The sequence below is a fragment of the Gorilla gorilla genome, chromosome 2, assembly GCF_029281585.2.
Source record: "Gorilla gorilla gorilla isolate KB3781 chromosome 2, NHGRI_mGorGor1-v2.1_pri, whole genome shotgun sequence".
In the NCBI taxonomy this organism is placed as follows: domain Eukaryota; kingdom Metazoa; phylum Chordata; class Mammalia; order Primates; family Hominidae; genus Gorilla; species Gorilla gorilla.
The window spans coordinates 162,291,865-162,315,125 of record NC_086017.1 but is presented as its reverse complement, the minus strand read 5'-3'; the positions used below and the strand labels follow the sequence as shown (position 1 = coordinate 162,315,125).

The window sequence follows — 23,261 nt, the reverse complement described above, 5'->3', positions numbered from 1 at the left end:
CAGGCAACCAACCCAAGATGTGAACTGAGAAAGATTAAAAATGCTAGCTGGAGAAGCTGTCTTTCCAGAAGAACAATAATACAACTGACTTATTCTGTGGGTTCCCTGAAGGATTTTTAATTGAACTGCTTAATGACCCTAATAAAGGACAACTGCAATAACACTCTCCTAGACGAATGTGACAAATCTTCTCTCAGCTTGATCCATCACAGGGAAATAAAAACATAAAATTTCAATCAATAAATTACTTGGGTGAGGAAAAAACTAGAGTTGTAAAAAGTCAACTAGAGAATTGAAAATGCCATTCCCAACTCAGTCACTTCCCACATTGAATTTTAACATAAAATAACAAGGGCCAAGGACTTACCTGCAACATACAACTAAGTCCATAAACCAGGGGACCATGCTGTGCACAGGAAAGAAAATCTGAGAAGGCCAGCTGCACAGGGCTCATGCCAGGGCCGGGGGGGCCAGGGCTGGGGGCCCCGATACTCGAGTTGTTTGGTCCTATCATCATGTGGGGTGAGTGGGCAGCAAGGAGGTTGGGGCTATCGCTCAGCAGCAAGGAAAGACGCCGGGCACAAAAGTAGGCAAGACGACGAGACAGGTAGGCCGACTGAACAAACTCATCTGAATACTGAGAAGTAGAAGGACACCAGACTTCAGTCATGTCTTATGCGTCTTGGTTAAATAACTATTTTAACACAGACTTTTTTTCATTTAAAAAAGAAAAAAAAAACTTCAAAGGTATAAAGCAAGTGCTGTCCAATAGAAATAGAATGTGAGCCACACGTATAATTTTAAAGTTTCTAGGAGCCATGAAAAAAATAAGGAACAGGCAAAAATTAGAATAATGTATTTTATTTAGCCCAATATATTCAAATGTTATCATTTCAACAGGTAATCAACATAAAAAGTATTACTATTATACACTTTTCCATACTAAGTCTGAAATCTGGTGTGCATTTTACACTTAGAGCACACATCAATTTGGACTGGTCACATTTCAAGAGCTCAGTAGCCACATCTGGCTAGTGGCTATTGTAATGGACAGTGCAGGTACAGACTATCTCAGGGGAGAGACACAGGAACCTATGGTATAGTCTGTGGGGAGGGTATGAGAGTGAAAGGGAGAAGTGCTGTTCACTGGATATTCTTCCGTCTTCCTTGAATTATCAAATACATGTATCACGTAAGAATTTTTTTAAATAAATCTCATCTAGATACATCAAATTTAAGCACATCTTAGACCAATCATCAAAATAAAAAGTTTCCTATCCCAAGAGTCTCAAAGACTTGTCAAAAGAATGTAGAAGATCCTCTATCTTCAAAAGGGATGATTTGTTTAGTTTTCACAGAGATTTGTGTTATTATATGGAGACAGTATTTTAAAAGTTGGTTGCTTTGCTCAGTGATAGGAGAAATCAATGCGGGTAAAATTACTTAAAAATTAGGACACATGGATAAAAACTACCAACATGGTTAACACAAATGATGGCTAAAACTTATTAGAAGCCTTTATCAATTCATGTGTTATAGCATCAAAGACATTTTTTCCTTCCATTTCAACAGGATATTTTTTCCTTTTCCTCCTCCACTTACCTAATCATTCTTATCAGACTCATTTCTTGCCCATAAAACCAACTGCCTCAAGGGGACATGTACTATACCTGCAGCATTAGTGGTAGCAAGAGTTTAAGAAGATCATCATCCATTGGTCTGATCTTTTCTAAAACATCCAGGATCCATGTCAAATATTCGTGTTTTTCTAACATTCCTTCCTTAAATGAACAAAGAAAAATTACATTAATAATGTTAAATAAAAAAAAAAAAGGCACTGTCATTCTTATGCTTAAGTCTAACTGTACTACTGTTTTTGTTGTTGTTGTTAAACATAGTCTCATTGCTCACAGTCCAAATTCTAAACAAAACAAATGACTAATATGTTTTGTATAGTTTTTTTTGTTTTTTAGAAATCTGCTAAATTTGAGAAAAATTCATTCCAACAATGAAAAAAAAAAAATTTCAGAAGCTTTCACACCCCCAGTGTGTGTCAGGGTCCTGGCTAGATTTCGGGGGAGTATGAACTCATGCTCATAGAAGGAAACTTGGGTAACAGTGATAACTATAAAGAAGATAAGCACTGCTCACGCCATCGTCTTAACAAAAGTGTGAAAATCCCATCAGACCCAATGCCCCCTTAATAGCTTCTTTCACTATCCCAAAATTAGTTTCAGATACTATCACCTATCTATAAAATACAACCTTAAAAATCAATGACCTAATATACAGAAATGAAAGGAGCTTATGATAAAATAATGTATAAACATTTCAACACAACTACAATAAAAAACAGTAATACCCCCTACAATTTCCAAAAATGCCCCACAGGGGTGACACAGACCCTATAGAGACCACTAATCTTGATATAAACACTACAAACATCTTTTGTCTCTTGCCTTCATATGCATATACACATAGATATACATATTATTTTATGACATTCTATGCATATATAGATTTAATATCCTATTATAGTTTTGTATTATGATTCACAGAATGAAAGAAAGAAACAAAAAACTGTTTTCTGGGAAAGACATATACTTTTATGGTCATTCTGGTAACAAACTTAGTAGTTCATATGAAATCTTACTTTGTTCCTAGCAACTGTTATGTATTACCAGTGTTCCACTGCAATGGTTATCAAGGATTCACGTGAAAATATTACTCTGATAAATTATAGTTGTAGTATTTCAAAGTTTACAGTGAGGCCACATTGACATGACATCTTGCTAATTTCTAATTTTTAAAATGTTTAGAGTCAAAAATAGTTAAAAAGTCACATAAAAAGTGCAATTTAAAATTTTAAGACCAATAAAGTGAGTTCTAAATAAATATATATACAGTTTTCATTTGTCAATTTAAAAATTAATTAAAATTTTTTTTAAAAAGAGACAAAATGGAATTTTCCATTAAGGTATAAGAGATGGTAAATTCAAGATTCAAAAAAAGAAAGAGAATCTTCATAAATAACAGTCCATCCTGTAGATGCTTTGTTTATATACCCATGCCCTTGTTTCTGCATATACATGTCTTCATGTGTATGAATTAGGGTCTGTTTCACATTTCAGAATATGGCAAATTAAAATATAATGAACATTTAAATTTTAACATTACTATTTCAATTATATTCATTCCTTTAGGACCTAACTGCTTTCTTAAAAAAAAAAATTCTAATTTCAATACTCCTAATACGTAATTCTTCCAGAACCATTAAACATGCTGAGAGATACTTTTTCCAAGATGCAGACTAAATTCTGAGCTCAGTAAAAGTCATAAAAGCTCAGGGCAGCACAAAAGCAGTCCCTCTTCTAAATGGAACTAGAATTTATTTTTACTGACTTAAAAACTAACAATATTACTTCTCAAAAAGACCTTATTTTTTCCAATGTTGACCTCTTAGGAGCATGAACATTATAATAAAGGTTCTAAAGGGAAAATTTAGAAACCACATGTCCCCTCCCTCTTTAATCAAGATAACAGGTACTAAAATCTCTGCTAATAATAAGACTTGAACTGAAGTCATCTCTCTTACCTTACCATGAATAAGGTAATTATGAGCCCAAGCGCCCTCTTCTGGTCAACATTATTTACATCAGCTTGTCTGGATGAGAGTTCAGTCATTCCTAAACGCCCTTACCCCTCCCCTCAGCTCTGTTTGTATTTTCAGCTGCAGCTGAATTAAGATGACCTTTCTCTGGAACAACTTAGGTCTAAAGGAGGTCTGCTACCACAGAAGGCATCAGCACAAAGGTGTTTTTAAATAAATCTATCCAATTTTGCAAAATAAAAGGTTTAGAAGGATTACATTTAATAGTGCAATTACGAAGTAATTAATAGCACTAAAGGAGCTAACATGATTGAAAGCTGGAGATCAATATGTATAATAAGCTGTCATCCCAGGGCAGATGTGTCACCCTGAATACAATTCGATGTGAGAAATGTCAGACTGCTTTCTTTGAATGTATTGGTTCATGTAAAACAGGATTTAACCCCAGAAGACCAAACTATAAGGAATTTGCTGTCTTCTTAAAAGCATTGCACACAACTCTGCATGTCTTCGAAAGGTTACCTGGAACATGTGAAATGCTAGCTTTTCGTTGTATTCCCATTGTTTCATGGCTTGTTCCACCTCTGGTGGCACAGGGACAGGGCCATCGCCCGTGCTGGAGGCCATGTGGTAAAAGTCAGAAATCTTGGCCAACTGCTCTCGAAGATATCTGGTAGATATCTGTGTCCACTCTGCATTTTAAAAAAAGAAAAATATGAGTTTCTAGACACAATGGGTACGAGAATTGCCATGTTTTCTTCCCCATTCTGATTATCTCGAGGGTGTACTGATAAAACAAACACCTGCTCCCTAAAAATGATCTGTGCCTGTACAAGCAGTGCTCAGAAAAGGATACCCACCCAAAGCCCTTAGAGAACGCATGCTAGTGTGAGGTGGCCTGCCGGCAGCAGCCAGCTCTTGGAGAAACAGGCAGCTCTACCCTTGTGCTTCTGTGACTCTTAACCTAGGAGAAGAGAAGTTCACTCTCAAATTGGGTCCATCTGGTGATCCTCCTTGTTAAACATCAGTTAGTATATCAAAAAAACAAAGGCAAAGCAGGACAGAATCGTGAAGGGGAGATCTTAAGGAATCTCAAATTCCACAGCAAAAGAATTCAAAATCCCCCAAAAGCAGCTCTCTTAGGATCCATTTTTCAGGCTCCACATGGAATTTCAAATATGCCTAATTAAGATTTGTTTGTTTTTGTCAGCCTTTAAGAGGACAGACATTTATTCACTGCGGGCTGGACCATGAAAGCATTCCAACCCGCATTGCCCCAGGATGTGTCAGAGACACCCGCATGGCTTCCCTCAGGACAATCATCTGGATCTTCAATTATTCTACTCTCCTCAACCAACACCAAGTGTCTCAAAACTCAGGGAGGGTGAAATCAGAGAGGTTGGGGAGCAACAAACAGTGGGATACTGGAAAGGAAACAACCAAAGTAGCATCATGAAAAAAATCACTGAAATTATTCAAAAATGTCTGCCACAGGGGCACAAATTAAATCAGTGTGTTGCCTCTGGCAACCATGAGCGATGTGATGCCAACTTTAGCCCATTCTGTGGATAAAAATGTAATAATTGCATGCTCACAGCCAAATTTCCCCAAGGATTAGCAAAACAGCATTTCAGAAGAAAACACCCTACTGAAACATTACCACACAATGCTGTTTTCCCATTATTCGGCAATAGGTTCTCCCACCTTCTATTTTGACAAAAGAAAGAGTAGAAACTAAACATCTGCTAGTCACTGAGTGCTTTGTTTTTACTGTTTAAATACCCTTAAAATTATTTAACAGAACCCAGAGATAACTACTGTTTTCATCTAAACCACTTATTTTAATTGTGTCTTATTTAAAATTAAAATTCAAATGCACGCTGGAGTTGTTAAACTTCGGTAACAAGCCAATGCGAAAAGACGAACAAATACTAGGTCGACATTCTGTTTCTAGTTTAATAGTTTTTCTGAAAGCACCGATAACAGATATTAAAGTTAGTCCACTGGCATTAAAAACAGTAAACTATCTATGTCATCATGTTCTTCTGTCCTGTTATGGACCAACAGTCTCATGACACTCACTTGTTCAACAAAACGAAATACCATCAGATGAGACAAGTTTAGCTTAGCTATAATAAGCAAAAACAAAAATAACAAGGATCCAAATCTTAACTTTTGTATGCCAACCCTTGCTATTAACTCACTGTCAGTATGGTACTATTCTCAATATCCCCACTGAATATTTTAGCCTCAGGAGCTAAAAATATTAATAACACACACATTCATACACCCCTATTTTGTCTAGGGTATATCTCCTTTTTAAGATTTTTTAAAATATAGGAGAAATACGTGTTCATTATAGAAAATTTATACTGCAGACATGAAAAGAAAAACCATCTGTAAGGCCATCACCTATAATCACGAAATATTTTCATATATATCTTTCCATCTTTTCTACTCTAAGTATGCATGAATGTTTCTATAAACATATGCATATCTTTTTTTAAAACGTTGCTGAATATACTGTTCCACAATCTGAACTCCTTTTGGGAGTCCATAAATAAAGCCCTCTTAACCCTGCGCTTTAAGTGTATTTAACTGACATAAAGTTATGTCAATCAGATAGCTACAGGGCTCTGGGACATAAGACAGTCGAGTGGATGCGGATTAGTAAAACGGCAATTAAAAATTAAAAATAGAAAATAACACATAGTGACTAGTACTGTACTCCTTAATAATTATTAATAATGTTTATAATTACTCACGACTAGGGAATGGTAATGAAACGGGACCAATGAGCGGACAGTGGCCAGATGGGTCTACTTTCAACTCAGCTCTCAGCCCTGAGTGCACAGCAGAATGGTGACGGGAACTTTTCACAAATACCAGTACCTTAGGCCCCAACCCATCAGTTTCTAATTTAATTGGTCTGGAGTGAGGCCCCAGTTTCAGGTGACAAAAAGAAAACAGAAGGCCAGGTGAGGTAGCTCACACCTGTAATCCTAGCACTTTGGGAGGCAGACGCAGGCCAATCACCTGAGGTCAGGAGTTCAAGACCAGCCTGGCCAACATGGCAAAACCCCGTCTCTACTAAAAATACAAAAATTAGTCAGACATGGTAGTGGGTGCCTTTAATCCCAGCTACTCAGGAGGCTGAGGCAGGAGAATCACTTGAAGCTGGGAGGCAGAGGTTGCAGTGAGCCGAGATCACGCCACTTCACTCCAGCATGGGCAACAGAGCGAAACTCCGTCTCAAAAAAAAAAAAAAGAAAGAAAAGAAAGAAAACAGAAACGGATACACACAGATTATACTGAAGATGAAGGGGCGGGGAATGTTCAGGGGCAGAAAATACACCGAAAGTGACTATGGAAGCTACTCTGAAAGTAGAGCAGTTCTAAATTCAGGCAATGCAGATGATATGAATACATGTGTAGTTGTTGATGTTAAATAGAACTTAATGTCCATGAAGCCAGATTATTAGAAAGTTTATGATCATGAATGTTACTGAGAGTGGTGTGAGGGGTCAGGATTGAAAAGAATGACAGCTTTTTCGGACCATACTCTCCCTAGCATCCAGAATTCTGGAACCACTATTCCTTCTTTGTTAATGCCTAACCCTAGGAACAGAAGGCTGACCTGGAAGGGGTTTCAGGGGTCATGCAGTCCACCCTACCATTTTAGAGGTATTAGCACTGTGATCTTGGTCACCAATGCATAGCTAAAACAGTAGTACACTGAGTGCTTTGTTTTAGTAGTACAAAAATTGTGCCTTGCTCTAGCATATGAAAACACGTAAATTATAAACACATAATGGGTGACAGCAGAGATGTGTCACATTACATACAAGCAGCTCCTCCCAGGCCTGGGATAGCTGCAGTATTAAAGAGAGAAATGGAAGCTCAGCAGAGGAGGAACACCCGCCATGGAGGCAAATACAGAGCACGCCAAATGAAGTGAGGCTCACAAAGGTCACTGGCGGTGTTACACCACCAGAGAGGTAGTGTAGGGCAGCATTTAGTGCTATTAGCAGAATGGACTTTGGAACAGGATGGCCTGGGGTCCAAATCTCAGATCTGCCACATATTAGTTGTGCAACCTGGAGCAAGGCATTTACCTCTGCTAAATCTCAATCTCATTTTAAAGAGAGGCATTAATAATATACATATGCCTCAGAGTCACCGTAAGGATGAGTCACTTAGCATGAAGCATGCAACACGGAAATCAATAAGTGGTAGTTATTATCACCATCAGGATGAAAGTCAGTAGAAAGGAAGCTGATAGACCTTGAGTGTCAATAGACAGCACCTGCTGTCACTAATGTCAGACCCTGCCTCTGCCTCAGCTGAGTTAACACCCCATGATTAATATAATCCAGGCAATGCTCTGGATAAGTATTTATGGAATCAATCAATGTCAGTTTCACTGTTCAGTACCTTCAATGGGCCAGGCGGTGGCTCACACCTGTAATCCCAACACTTTGTGAGGCTGAGGCAGGACGATTGCTTGAGCCTAGGAGTTTGAGGCCAGCCTGGGCAACACTGTGAGACATCATTGTTACAAAAAAATCAACAAAATTAGCCAGGCATGGTGGCACACACCTGTAGTCCCAGCTGCTCAGCAGGCTTAAGTAAGAAGGCCGCTTGAGCCCAGGAGATAAAACCTGCAGTGAGCCCAGATTGCTCCACTGCACTCCGGCCTGGGCAACCGAGTGAGACCCTGTCTCCAAAAAAAAAAACACCTTCAATTGATCCACAATTCTTAATGAATTAAGGACAAACTCCTTAGCTAGGAATTAAAATCATTTCAAACACTACCATTTCTCACCACGCTAGCTCCAGTTGCTTTTTCTCTCACGTTTACAGTGCTTTATCTATCTAAAATACAGGCATACTTCATTTTATTGCACTTTGCCTTACTGGGCTTTGTAAATACTGCATTTTTTAAGAAACTGAAGGTCTGTGGCATCATTTTCCCAATAGCATATGTTCACATCATGACTCTGTGTTACATTTTGGTAATTCCCTCAATGTTTCAAACTTTTCAGTTATTATTATGTCTGTTATGGTGATCTGTAATCAGTCATCTTTGAGTGACTATTGTAAATGTCTTCAGGTGCCACGAACCATTCCCACATAAGACAGCCAACTTAATGGATAAATGTTGCGTGTGTTCTGGCTGTTGCATCAACCTGTCTCTGTCCCATATCTCTCTTCCCACCCCCCACCCAACTTCAGGCCTCCCTATTTCCTGAGACACAATATTAAAATTAGGCCAATGAATGAACCTACAATAACCTTTAAGTGTTCAAGTGAAGAGTCGCACATCTCACTGTAAATCAAAAGCTAGAAATGATTAAGCTCAGTGAGGAAGGCATGTTAAAAGCCAAGACAGGCCAGAAGCAAGGTCTCTTATGCCAAACAGCCAACCTGTGGATGCAAAGGAAAGGATCTCAAAGGAAATTAAAAATGCTACTTCAGGATGGGTGCGGTGGCTCACGCCTGTAATCCCAGCACTTTGGGAGGCAGAGGCAGGCAGATCACGTGGTCAGGAGATGGAGACCATCCTGGCTAACATGGTGAAACACCGTCTCTACTAAAAATACAAAAAATTAGCTAGGTGTGGTGGCGGGCGCCTGTAGTCCCAGCTATTCAAGACGCTGAGTCAGGAGAATGGCGTGAACCCGGGAGGTGGAGCTTGCAGTGAGCCCAGATGGCGCCACTGCACTCCAGCCTGGGCAACACAACGAGACTCTATCTCAAAAAAAAAAAAAAAAAGCTACTTCAGCAGTCATACAAATGATAAGAAAGCAAAACAACTTTATTGCTGATAGGGAGCAAGTTTCAGCAGTCTGGATAGAAGATCAAACAAGCCACAACATGCCCTTTAGGCAAAAGCCTAATCCAGGGCAAGGCCTCAACTCTCTTCAATTCTATGAAGGCTAAGAGAGGAAGCTGCAGAAGAAAAGTTGGAATCTAGCAGGAGCTAGTACGTGAAGTTTAACGAAAGAAGCCATTGTCACAACATGGAAGTATAAGGTGAAGCAGCAATGCTGATGTAGAAGCTGCCACAAGTGATCCAGAAGATCTAGCTGGGATCATTGATGAAGGTGACTACAGTGAACAACAGATTTTCAAGTTAGACAAAACAGCCTTCTGTTGGAAGAAGATGTCATCCAGGACTTTCATAGCTAGAAAAGAGAAGTCAAGGCCTGTCCTTAAAAGACAGGCTGACTTTCCTGTTAGGGACTGATATGGCTGATGACTAACCTAAAACCAATGCTAATTCACCATTTGGAAAAGCCTATGGCCTTTAAGAATTATGTTAAATCTAGTCCGTCTGTTCTCTGTAAATAAAACAACAAAGCCTGGAGGACAGGACATTTGTTTACAGCATGGCTTACAGAATATTTTTAAGCCCATTTTTGAGATCTACTGCTCAGAAAAAAAAGAGATACCTTTCAAAACATGACTGTTCACTGACAAGGCACCTGGTCACCCAAGAGCTCTGATGGAGATGTACAAGGAGATTAATGTTGTTTTCATGCCTGTTAACATCCATTCTGTAGCCCATGATCAAGTAATTTTGACTTTCAAATATTATTATTTAAGACATATATTTCATTAGGCCATAGCTGCCACAGATAGTGATTCCTCTGAAGGATCTGGGCACAGTAAACTGAAAAGCTTCTGGAAAGGATTCACCATTCTAGATGCCATTAAGAACACTTGTGATTCATGTGTCAGGGGGTCAAATATTGACTTCCATAGGAGTTTGTAAGAAGTTGATTCCAACCTTCATGGATGAGTTTGAGAGGTTCAAGACTTCAGTGGAGGAGACAGCAACAGATGTGGAAACAGCAAGAGAACTAGAATTAGAAGGGGAGCCTGAAGATGGGACTGAATTGCTGCAACCTCCCAGTAAAATTAAGCATGAAGAGTTGCCTCTTATAAATGAGCAAACAAAGTGGTTTCTTCAGATGGAATCTACTCCTGGTGAAGACGTTGTGAACACTGCTGAAATGACAACAAAGGATTTGGAATATTCCATAAACTTCGTTGATGAAACAGTAGCAGAGTTTGAGAGGACTGACTCCAATTTTGTAAAATGTTACCAAACAGCATCACATGCTACATAGAATTCTTTCATAAAATGAAGAGTCAATGAATGTGGCAAACTTCATTACTGTCTTACTTTAAGACTTAAATTGCTACATCCACCCCCAACCTCCAGCAGCCACCACCTAGATCAGTCAGCAGCCACCAACCCTGAGGCAAGACCTTCTGCTAGCCAAAAGGTTACAACTCAGTGAAGGCTCAGATGACCGTCAGCATTTTTAGGGATGAAGTATTCCTTAATTAAGATGTTACTTTTTTTGACATATGCTATTGCACACTTAATGGACTACAATACAGTGTAAACATAACTTTTATATGCACTACGAAACCAAAATATTCGTGTGATTCACTTTATTGTAGCAGTCTGGAACCCATAATATCTCTGAAGAATGTCTGTACCTTCTCTACTCGCCTGTATTCTAACATTTAGTTCCCTCTAGTCTCTGAACACCACTTCATCACCCAGCAGGGCTTTGTCTCCCGTCTCTGACATATTACAATTTCCTCCATCCTCCATCCCCGTAAAACTACACCTTACACGTAGACAACACCTAAGTATTGATTTCAATCAATACACCATAAGGTCCTCCCAAAATAACTACCAAATCAAGTTCCTTCCCAATGATTCTGTCTCTCATTTCTTGATACAAACTTATTTCTCTTGTAGTTTAAACTCACCACTGCACACCTAAAAGGTTTCAAACATGACAACAGGGAAAAGGCCAAATTCCTTCTCTAATACACTGTCTCTAATATAGCTAAATAGAAGCACCTGTTAATCAATGGCTATAAATGGGCCGGGAAAATATTGGACTTTCCATTCTTTTTCAATAAATTTCCTTGTAAATGTATGTGTATGTATAGGTTTTTATATAACCATCTATGAAAAAACTAACTTTGTAAAGATTCATTTTCCTAGCTACTTCCTTTTCCATCATCAAAGCCAGTGGGAACTCACTATGTGAAATGAAATGCAACAGAGATTGTTTTTTTAAAACTCCAACCAAATCCAGAGACTAAGGAGCAAATCTTTAAGGTGATCCACCTGACACAGCACTTTAAGTCAGAGGTGATGGACTCCTCAATGGAGAAATTCATTTCCTTGGAAATCCTTCTTTAGGCTATATGACTACAATAATACCCCCTTCTGAGTGTGAACAGCCTGCTTCTCAAAGCTGCAGGACAGAGGGTTTAACCAGCCTGACGTTGGTGCAGACTGAATGAGAGAAAAAATACAAAATCAAAAATTTCAGTACATGTCAGCTATTATATATACCATTACTCAACCCTCAGTAAGAATGGCTGAAAGATTTTCCACCATTTTTCTCACATTTTCTGTTGTTAAAATACTTTTTTGATCAAAGATACAATTAACAGGGTGAAAAGATAACACACCAATTGGGAGAGAATATTTCAAATCATATATAAAGGAGTTGGATCTAGAATACATGATGAACTATTAAACTCAATAATAAAAAGACAACCCAGTTAAAAAATAGGCAAAGGATCTGAACAGACATTTCTCCAGAAATAATAAACAAATGGCCAACAAGCACATTTAAGATGGTCAACACCATTAGCCGATAGAGAAATGCAAATCAAAACCATAATGAAATACCGCTAGGACAGCTATAATAAAAAGACTGATAATAACAAGTATTGACAAGAATGCAGAGAAACTGAAATCCTCAGGTGTTCCATTCCACGGGAATGTAAAATGATAAATGTAATATGTGGAAAACAGTAGGATAGTTCCACAAAAGGTTAAATATAATGTCATCACATAATCCAGTAAGTTATACATACCCAGGAGAACTAGCCTGTATATCTAAGAGAAATGACACATGTCCACACAAAGACCTGTAAACAAATGTTCATAGCAGGATATTCATGATAACCAAAAAGTGAAAACAATCCAATATCCGTCAACTGATACCCAGATAAATAAAATGTGGCATATGCATACAATGGAACACCATTCAGCCCTAAGAGAGAATGAAGTACTGAAACCTGCTACCACATGGATGTACCAGGAAAACATACACTAACTGAAACAAGCCAGTTTCAAAGGACCACATGTTGTATAATTCCATTTATATAAAATGTCCAGAAAAGGCAAATCTACAGAGAAAGTAGGTTAGTGGTTGCCTGCGGCTACTGAAGGCAAACGGGGAGTGACTGCTCTTGGGCATGGGGTTTTTCAGGGGTAGTGAAAATGTTCTAAAATGTGGTTAATAGCTTCACAACTCTGTGAACATGCTAAAAAACATTGACTGTAGACTTTAAATGGATGAATTATATAGTATTTCAATTATATCAATAAAGCTGGTTTTTTAATATTCAAATATTTAAAATGTCTTCTTGAAGTACTTAACTACCAATAAAATGAAGTAAAAGATTATTTCTTCATGAAGTAAAAGAAAAGATTACTCCATACTGATAAAAAGTAATCCACTAGGAAATGATATAATTTCACAGGTGGGGGGAGACAGAGAGGATAAGGGGTAGAAACAAGAGTGACTGTGAGTCAATGGTTAAAGCTGGGTGAAGAGTAAATGGGTGTTATTATATACTTCTATATTTGTACATGTTTGATGTCCCATAATAAAAGGGTTTAAAAGTTAATCAGTTGTACCCTATAGAATGAGCCACAGAAAATCCAAAATCCCATACTCAGCCACTGTTCACATGGGGAATGAAAAGTAGTCAGTAGTCATTTGGATAAATAGCCCAAATGAAAACTGCTGCCTCAGTGCCACAAGACCAGCAGAGTCAGACCACTGGCCAGACTGCTGGGTTCTGCTGAATGATCAGATAGTTAAATCAGGTTCTCTGGCTGGAGAGCAGGAAAAGAGAGAAAAGGAGGGGTGGGGATGGGCTGTTGGTACTCAGTGGAAATGACACAGCGTGATACATTACTGAAATACATTTTTGCTTTTAAAAAGTTTTCCTCTAACAGAATTACTTGTAGAACACTGGGGACAGATACAGAGTACCTGTTTTTGTTTGGATGACTCATTTTACTATGTTATTTTAAACCAGCCATTTCTCTCTGGTTTTAATTATTGTGCAATGACACCGTGCAAAGTACTATTACTTAGGGATCAAGAAGGCAGCTCAAGATCAAATAAAATAAAACCCATCGATATGTAGCAGCAAACACTAAATGCCTACCACGACCCTCTACTGGGATATGAGGCTACAAAGAGAAGAAAGTGGCCCTGCCTGAGGTGCACATGACACAAAAGTAGACAGCAACAAGGTAAGTGCTCCATTGTACCCTGAGACCCAGGAAAGGAAGCAAAGAGGCGTTTCATCCACATATTGGGGAAGGTACAAAGGAGTTCCACACACAGAAATGGCAGCGTGTGACATTTCAGGCAATGCAGATGGCAGGAAGGCAGAGGGAGTCACCAGTGAGGCGCAGGAAGGTCCCCAGAGGCCAGAGTTCCTCAAACTCTAGTGCACTAAATGGTCACCAGAGGGTGCTGGTTCAACGCATACGTTTATTTCCAACTCCAGGGATTTCAACTCCAGAGGTCTGGAGTGGGGTGGAGAAATCTGCTTTTTTAATCAGCAGCCTGGAGGACTCTGAAAAATGGGTAACTGAAACATTTTAAACACAGCAACGGCAAGATCAGATACGTAAATTAACACTATTTCTCAGGAAGTTGTAGGGGAAACCCTGGAAAGGAGGCTGCCAACTCCATCAGGGAGGTGACTGCAGCAGGGAACAAAGAGGCAGGTGTGACACCTTTGTGAGGCAGAAGAGGAAACACCCTAAAGTGGAGATGAAGGAAAGAGAAAGGGCAGCTAACACATTTCCGAATGGGTGGTTCTGGTGCCATCGATGGAGATGTGGAATTACAGAGAACAGCTGGGGAGGGGTGGCAGGGCTAGGTTCAGTTTATTTCCTTAACTTGTTTTAATGAAACTTCTTATTTTGAGATAACTGTAGATTCACATCCAGGTGTAAGAAAGAGATCCCATGGACACTTTATTTAGTCTTGCCAAATGTTAACTTCTTTCAAAACTATAGTACAATATCGCAACCAGCATATTGACACTGAGGCAACTCACCAATCTTACCCAGGTTTCCCAGTTTTCAGTTTAGTTTTGAATACGCCAGATTTAAAATGCTGGAGATATTCACGGGAAAATATGTCAAGGAGCAGGTGGATATGCAAGTCTGATACTCAGAAGGGTCAGGGGAAAGATGCAAATGTAGTGAACATTACCATATGTGGGATGCAATGCCTTAAAGAATGTGTTCATGACTACAGAAGTACCTAGCAGACACAATCCTGGGGACAGACCAGTTTATCATGCAGAGTAACAATATTGGTAGTGCACTCGCTGTGCACTGGCCCTTTTCTAAGCCCCTGACATGCATTAACTAGCTTAAGAGTGGTGAAGGGCACAGGTTCTAGAGTTAGCTGGCCTAGTTCCTGCCCTGGCTCCAATCACTTACCAGCTTTGGAGTTTTAGAGCAAGTCAGCCCCTGGGTGCTTCAGTTACTTGCCTGTAAAACAGGGCTAGTAAGTGTTCTTAGCCTATATAGAATTATTTTGAGGATTAAATGAGATGCAACATGCTAAAACAGTCACTGGCACAGAGCGAGTGCCCAGAAGAAACCAAACTTACATGGTTTACAAGGCTGGGTAGAGAGGAGGCTACAAAAAAGGAGGAAGTAACCTTAGGTGAAAGTAGCATCTCTCCAACCAAGACTGGAGGAAGACGGGTAAGGACAACCGCTGCAGGTAGGTTTGCATGATGCAGGTATGTCGGGGGGGGCAGTGAATAAGTCACTGAGGGAAACTGACAGGACTGTTCCTCTGGGATGTTCCTGGGACAGGTGGAGGGGAAGGGAAGGAAGACTGAAGAGGGAGGTGAAGAGGTGAAGATATGACGAGCCACAGTGAGTAAAGGGCCCTCTGCCTAAGGAGTGAATAACATAGCTGAGGAAGGGGGGCAGTACCCCAGGAAAGACAAGGCCATTATAAGGCAATATCTAAATACTTGCCCAGTTGTGTGTCAGGTAGTCAATGCTTAAGATTTCAGAAGAAAAGAGACCAGGGTGGCCAAGTCGGAAAACAGGGGGCCGAGGCCTCTGACAAGGATACAAATAGGGGAGAGGGGTCGACAAGGGAGGGTCTGACAAGAGCACAAAAGTCTTGTATTGCAAGGTTGCATGGAAACTCCCGACTGCATCTTTCTTCCTGTGAGGTTGCTGGGCTGTATCTGACAGCTGAGGAGAACCACACTGGACACCTTTCTTGGATTCTCCCTTTCGCTGTCAGGTCTCCAATTCTCATTTTCATTTTAACGTAAACATGCTAACTGTTGCATTTAGGGATTTTTTTTTTCCCCAGTTGTCCTTTTTCCCTATCAACCCTGTACATGCATCTCAAGCTAAGGCATGCGGCAACCACAGAATCCAATTTTAGCCCTTAGAACAAGAATTTCTTATTTGACACATCAGTCACACCACCAGCTTCCCCCACAGCTACAGTTTCGGGGGCTTCCTTCTAACAGAGGGACACACTGAACATCTGCCACCAACAGGCTCAGCTCCTTCTCCAGGGCATGAGATAGCTGTCTGAAATTAATGTTGGAATTATCATATGGTAAATTTCTCTCATCTTTTCAGATTTCTATATATACCTGAGTGAGCAACAGCCTTGGCTTTGGTGAAATATTCCTACCATAGGGAATAACAGGGACAGCATTTTTACAAATATTAAATTGGTGCACTTAATTAACCACTTAGGACATATCCCCACAGCCTTCTACATGTGACACCAAGTCATGAGTTTTACTGCCCCGGGACAGGAGGACTGTAGGAAGATGTAAGACTTGTCTTCTAGCAAGACACACAGGCCACCACTTTGCTTCCGTGTGGAGAACACACCTCTGTGCACTCCTCTGGCCAGGTCTTGGGGGACAATGCTCTAGAAGGGAGAAGAGGAGACATGGGGAAGAAACGGAAGGCACCCACCCTCCTGAAGATTCAGGGGAATGGGAGCAAAAGAAAAACGGAGGACAAGCACTGGTGAAAGACACTTGCTGCTAGCCCCACTCTGAAGACACAGAAGTTATTTAAATTATTACATCAGACATTTCACGACCCTCACTCCTCTCCCAGCTTCTGCTGCAGAGGCAGTGGGAGGAAGCGCCCAATCATCTGAGGAGCAAAAATAAACAAACTACATTTTCTTTTTTCACTTTGCATTGGAATTTAATCCCATGATCAGCTGTAGTTAGAGTAACGTTTCAATAAAGTGGCATTGTGCTTACTATTTAGGTCTTAAATGCAGTTACTGTAAAGTTTCTATTTCTGAACAAGCTTTAGACAGCTAAGAGTCTTTCATTAGAACACAAATACGACAGACATCATATTGCCAGATGACCGTGTAAAATAACCCTAGAGCAAAAAGCTCTAAAACACAGCAAAAATGCTTACACAGTACACAGACCAGCCAGATCCACCCCGGCTTCCCTCTCATTCCCTGCTCCGGAACTCACTCCTGTGTGATTTTTCTGGAGACTAAAGAATGATGCATGTTATGTTCATTTAATTAAAGCTATTTGCTTTAGCTGTGTTAGATTCACAAAGACATTCCAACTATAATTTATTGACCCTTAACTGTTTTCTACCCGGCATACCCTATGAATTCCTTGACTACAAAATAACAGATTTGAATCAGGCTTTAGAGCCATGTTATTCCAGGGATTTCACTTAGAAGTTTATACACATTTGGAAAATGACTTTGAAACCTAATGTACTCCTTTTTAATTAAAAAAAAAAAAGCTTTCTATTTATCATGGAATTAACATTCCAGTGCAAATTGCAAAAATAAAGAACCTAGCTTTTATAAATAAGTCATTAAAAGGTTAGCTTAGAGCCATTTAAAAAACAAGGCCATTGTATGCACAGTATGGAGCAAGCACCAATTTTTTAAAGGACTATTAAAAAATACACAAAATCTACACTTAAAAATACATGAAATATATCTCAGAGGATATGCATGAAACTGGTAAGAATTATTGCTTCTAAACTATGTAAGGAGGGGTCTGGGATAGAGGTAGGGGGTCTGAAGACAGTGTGTTAGAAAGGAGACTTCACTATCCCTTTCTGAACATTTTGTGTTTTGGACCACATTTTGTAATATTACCTATTAGAAATTTTAGCTCATACAAGAAGCTATCTTTTCTTAAAATTCTCTTGTTTATGCTTTAAGCAACAGATCTGCAAGATGCCCAACAAATTAAAACTCATTAAACATTGAGCTTTTGGAAGAATTCTTCATACCTTAAGCAAACACCATTCCCCCACTCAGCTTCACACAGTTGATCTTCATTTGATGTGAGCAGCATGCAAATTCTGTAAATCAAACAGGACCCAGAAACAGAAGTCTAGGATGGAATTTCCCATTCTTCCACTTTCCACGAACTTTCTCCCCTCATTTGTGAAATGGAGGCACTCAGCTACCTCAGAGAATTTTCAAGAAAACTACCCCAAATGAGAAGCTACGAAACCAGCCTGTAAACTGCCAAAACTTTGAACAAGCTTATTTTGTAGTATACTATCTTCCAAGTATGCATGTATATACCAATAGCCATAAAGAGGGTAGGGAACCATGATTTACCAATTAAATCAAGGTTCTTATTAACATTTTATCATAGAAGATGACTGATTAATTCAAGTGGGAGTGAACATTTACTAGGACTGACTAGAAAAAACCGTTGAGTAGCAACGGATTCTTAACAGAAAATGTGGGACTAGACCATTCACCCAAAATGACAAGACCAGAAGAAATGACAGTAGTAAAGACTGCAGCGAATATACTATCTGGAACAGAACTACAAACTTAATTCATTTGCTCATAAGTTGCCAAAGAGGAAGATGGAAGATAACTGAAGAACCAAGAACTACTTAAGATCCAAAAAAGAGTAAAAATCCAAATTCTTACTTAAAGGCTAGATTTCTTTAAGGCATAGCTCATATTTTACTACTACAGAAAACTTTCCCTAATTTTTCCAGTCGATCCATTATTTCCTATATGATTACAGGTAATTAGATACTAATGTATTATGCTCCGTTTTAGGTGTGTATCTTGTAAACACAAAAAGATGGTACCCCCTTACAGACAAACAGCACAGCCCCCATTTGGTTAAAAATCTTCACAGCATCTACCCCAATGCATAGACTCTTGATAAACCTTTTTTAAACTAAATCACTCCTTATTCAAGTGAAATACAGTAATTTCTTTCAATGCATTTCTCTAAGAAATTCAAAAACTGGCCAGGCCCAGTGACTCATGCCTGTAATCCCAGCACTTTTGGAGGTCAAGGCAGGTGGATCACGAGGTCAGGATTTCGAGACCAGCCTGGCCAAGACAGTGAAACCCCGTCCCTACTAAAAAAAAAAAAAAAAAAAAAACGCCAGGCGCAGTGGCTCACGCCTGTAATCCCAGCATTGTGGGAGGCCAAGGCAGGTGGATCACAAGGTCAGGAGATCGAGACCATCATGGCTAACGCGGTGAAACCCCATCTCTACTGAAAATACAAAAACTTAGCTGGGCGTCGTGGCGGGTGCCTGTAGTCCTAGCTACTCGGGAGGCTGAGGCAGGAGAATGGCGTGAACCTGGGATGCGGAGTTTGCAGTGAGCCGAGATCATGCCACTGCACTCCAGCCTGGGCAACAGAGCGAGACTCCGTCTCAAAAAACAAACAAACGAACAAACAAAAAAAATTATCTGTGTGTGGAGGCACATGCCTGTAATCCCAGCTACTCGGGAGGCTGAGGCAGGAGAATGACTTGAACCCAGGAGGCAGAGGTTGCAATGAGCCAAGACCAGGCCATTGCACTCCAACCTGGGCGACAGAACAAGACTCCGTCTCAAAAAATAAATAAATAAATAAATAAATTCAAAAACTATCATGGGCAGACATTTTCTTTGATTTCACCAAAAAATTAATTAAACATAAATATACAACCACCACAACCACACACCAGCATTCTAACTTGGAAGAGGGTATAATATTTTTACTTTGGAAAAGCTGAAATATGTTTCCACAGGGCAAGAATCGGGCACACAGAGTTACAGTGCAGCATATTAAACTTGATTAGAACTTTTTAAAGTTTCTGTAAATCAGCAAAGTATGATGGCAGTAGCCAGAGACTGGAGGAGGGGGAGAAAGGGGAGTTGTTCAATGGGCAGTTTCAGTTTTGCAAGAGAAAAAAGTTCTACAAATCAGTTGTACAACAATGTGCATTGAGTTAATACTGCTGTACCATACACTTATTGTTGGTTACAATGGTAAATTTTATGTTATTTTACGTTAATAGAGGGTCTGTAAATAGGGAAAACTTGCATATTCAATTAACTAAAAAGCTACATACCTGGAAAAATATTAGAGGTCTTCCAATTTTTACAAAGAACATCTACTTCATTTAAGTTAAGGTCCCAAGAAGCAAGTAGTTAGCTTAGAGAAAAGTAAGCTCTTGTAATTTATCTAAGAATAACTAAATTGTAATGCTACTGGGTAAGATGGCATTCCTCCAAATCTTTTTCATAAAACATTCTTACAGCAAGATATCTTCCAGGAAAAGTACCAATGACAACAAAAAATAGGCAGTAATAATTTGGGACTGTGATTAGGCTTAGCTAACTTTTGTTTATATGAAAGCTCATCTTGTGCATGTCTTAAAGAGTCCAATAGTTCTATATGATTTATTGTGAACACAACAGCCTATTGTCCATAAACTCCTCAATTATTCTCCAAAAGCAAATTACTTTCAACTCTTTCATCTGTTGTATTTACCTCTACCTCTAAATAACATGCTTACAGTCCTACTTCCTGATTGTAAGCATTACCCACTGGCTTCCTACATGGAAGATGATGAACATTCAGCTCCCTTTCACCTCCCATCAAGACCTTGCTTACATATTTCTCCTATGCCTGTCCCGCCAATATTCTCCTCTCACAACTTGAGTAGGTCTAGTCCATGTTAATACTATGAAGGAAAACTTGGCAGAATCTAACAAAATGGAAAAATACACTTACCAGGCATCAATAAGAATTCATGTTTAGCTCAAGAGATAACACAATCACATATAAAAATATATATAAATATATGTACATACATGAGTTAGTCCACACACATGCATCTCCTTAATCTGTCAACTGAGAGGGCCTAGAAGCAGTGACACCCCAAGTAGCAATAAGCACTCTTTGTGCTCAACTCTTGGTTTCTAATACCACTCTCCTTTAAAGAGAACCAGGGCTCCTTGGAGAAATGGCTCATTATAGGATTGGAGCAGAAAATATACACAATGAACATGGAATGCACCTTCTAGTGCCAGAGAAGAAGAAAGTACTTAGAAAAACAAAAACAAAAGCAAACTAAGATGGGTATGTCAAATGGACACAGGACACAGCTGAAAGAGCTCTCAATGGACAAAGGTGGAACAAAATAGAGTATTATAAACCAAAAGATGAAGTAAACATCTATGAATCAATACTGATAGAAATGCTTGTATACATACATACATTAATGAATGAATGAATAGTAAGTAGGTAGGTAGGTAGATAAGAGACAAATCACCCATGCAGAAGAATTTTAAATACTTTAAGTAGATACTCTGCCCTCAAGGAGGGGGATGGTTAACTCCCCAGTTCTTAAGTGTGGACTGTCCATATTACTTCCTTCCAAAGAGTAAAGTGTGGAAAGGGATGGGAGGGAAATAACTTTACACTGTAAAACCTGGTAAGTGCTACCTCAGCCAGGTGATCAAGGTTAACATCAATAGTCATAAGTCATGGTGATAGCATGTACCCTTGATGTAACATGATGAGAATGACATTTGACTTCTGTAACCCTGGTCTAACCATAAGAAAAATATCAGACAAATTCCAACAGAAGATAACCCTACAATATACCTGACTAGTACTCCTCAAAACTGTCAAACATCACTGAAACTGAGAAAATGTCACAGCCAAGAGAAGCCTAGGGAGATATGAGAACTAAATGTAATATAATATCCTGAATAAGACCCTGAAATGGAAAAGGGTCATTAGGTTAAAACTAAGGAAATCCAAATCAAGTATGGACTGACTTTTATAATAATCAATATTGGTTCATTAATTATAATAAATGTATCATTATTAATGCAAAATGTTAATAATGGGAGAAACTGTTTGCAAGGGTGAGGAGAATGCATGGGAACTCTGTACTATCTTCTCAATTTCTCTGTAAATCTAAAAAGTTTTTTAACATTTTTGAAATAAAAACAAGGGACTGGCCAAACTGTGGTACATCCACACAATGAAGGACTAAGAGGCCACAAAAAGGAACAGAGAACATCAAGTAATCACTAGGATATTGTTAAGTTAAAAAAAAAAGGCAAGGTATCCAACAGTATATATAGTATGCTAATTACTATGTAAGGAGAAAGAAGAAATAAGAAGATATAAGTATTTGCATATTTTTTTGCAAAAATAAAAACTGGAAGATTAAAAACTAGTAAGAAATGGTTACATCTGAAGATGGGGTAAAGGGAATTGTGTGAAAAGATGGAGATAGAAGCAAAACTTCTGCACATCTTTATATAGTTTTGACTCTTGAATATGTCAAGGTATTACATATTCAAAATATAAAATTAGTTCATAAGGGGAAAAAATCAAACCCTAAAATGGAAAACAAACTGAAACAGTGTACCTTACTGCAGAGAGAATCATTTTAAGTGAAACACAGTCTAAAGCTTAAAAAAAATAAATTTCACATACTTTTAATGTATCAGATTATAATTCTCAAGCCAATATGTTTGTAGCAAGATGAAGCAGGTAAGTAACCATGTTCATTTACTAGAAATCATTTGATTGTTCATGTAACAGAAATGAAATAAACATAAAATTGAAGAAATTACTAAAAACTCTTTCTTGTTAAATAGGAAATGCTAAAGATAAACTGGAAATAGGAAAACCCCCACATACATGCACACACATGCAGATATGTGTGTCTCCATCCATTTACCCACTGATGGGGCCTAGACACAACATCCCAGTAGCAATGAGCACCTTTAGCACCCAGATCTTGCTTTCTAAATACCATTCCCCACTGGAAAGAAGCAGAGTTCCTTAGACAAAAGGCTCTTTGCAGATCTGAGGCAGGAAAATTACAAGCGCCTGGGACATCTTTCTGTGCCAGAAAGCAAGGAGATGTCCCATGACAAATGGTGTCATGTCAAAAGTTTACAAGGAGCTAGAAGGGTCTCTGGCCAATTTTGGGACAATTTTAACATGAAATTTAACAGAAGTGTACTTGGTTGTAAAATACAGAATAAATAAAAGTTCATGAGCCCATAACAATGATCAAAAATAAACTTTTTTTCGTTCTTTTTTTTTTTTTTTTTTTTTTGAGACAGAGTCTAACTCTGTTACCAGGCTGGAGTGCAGTGGTGCGATCTCAGCTCACTGCAACCTCCGCCTCCCAGGTTCAAGCGATTCTCCTGCCTCAGCCTCCTGAGTA

General features: G+C 39.0%; 1 protein-coding gene across 7 annotated transcripts in view; it reads right to left on the bottom strand.

Moving 5' to 3' along the window:
* Window positions 1–23,261, bottom strand: part of MED12L (mediator complex subunit 12L) — a 348,784-nt gene that overhangs the window by 274,158 nt on the left and 51,365 nt on the right. For 6 of the 7 annotated variants that reach the window (XM_055382979.2, XM_019023183.4, XM_055382977.2 and 3 more), the window contains exons 6-8: window positions 4,133–4,302; window positions 1,671–1,781; window positions 368–637 (exon numbers count right to left, since the gene is read on the bottom strand). In XM_055382979.2, the coding sequence (XP_055238954.2) occupies window positions 368–637; window positions 1,671–1,781; window positions 4,133–4,302 (551 nt within the window). The remainder of the gene's footprint in view (window positions 1–367; window positions 638–1,670; window positions 1,782–4,132; window positions 4,303–23,261) is intronic. The other variant, XM_055382982.2, reaches the window with a different exon arrangement.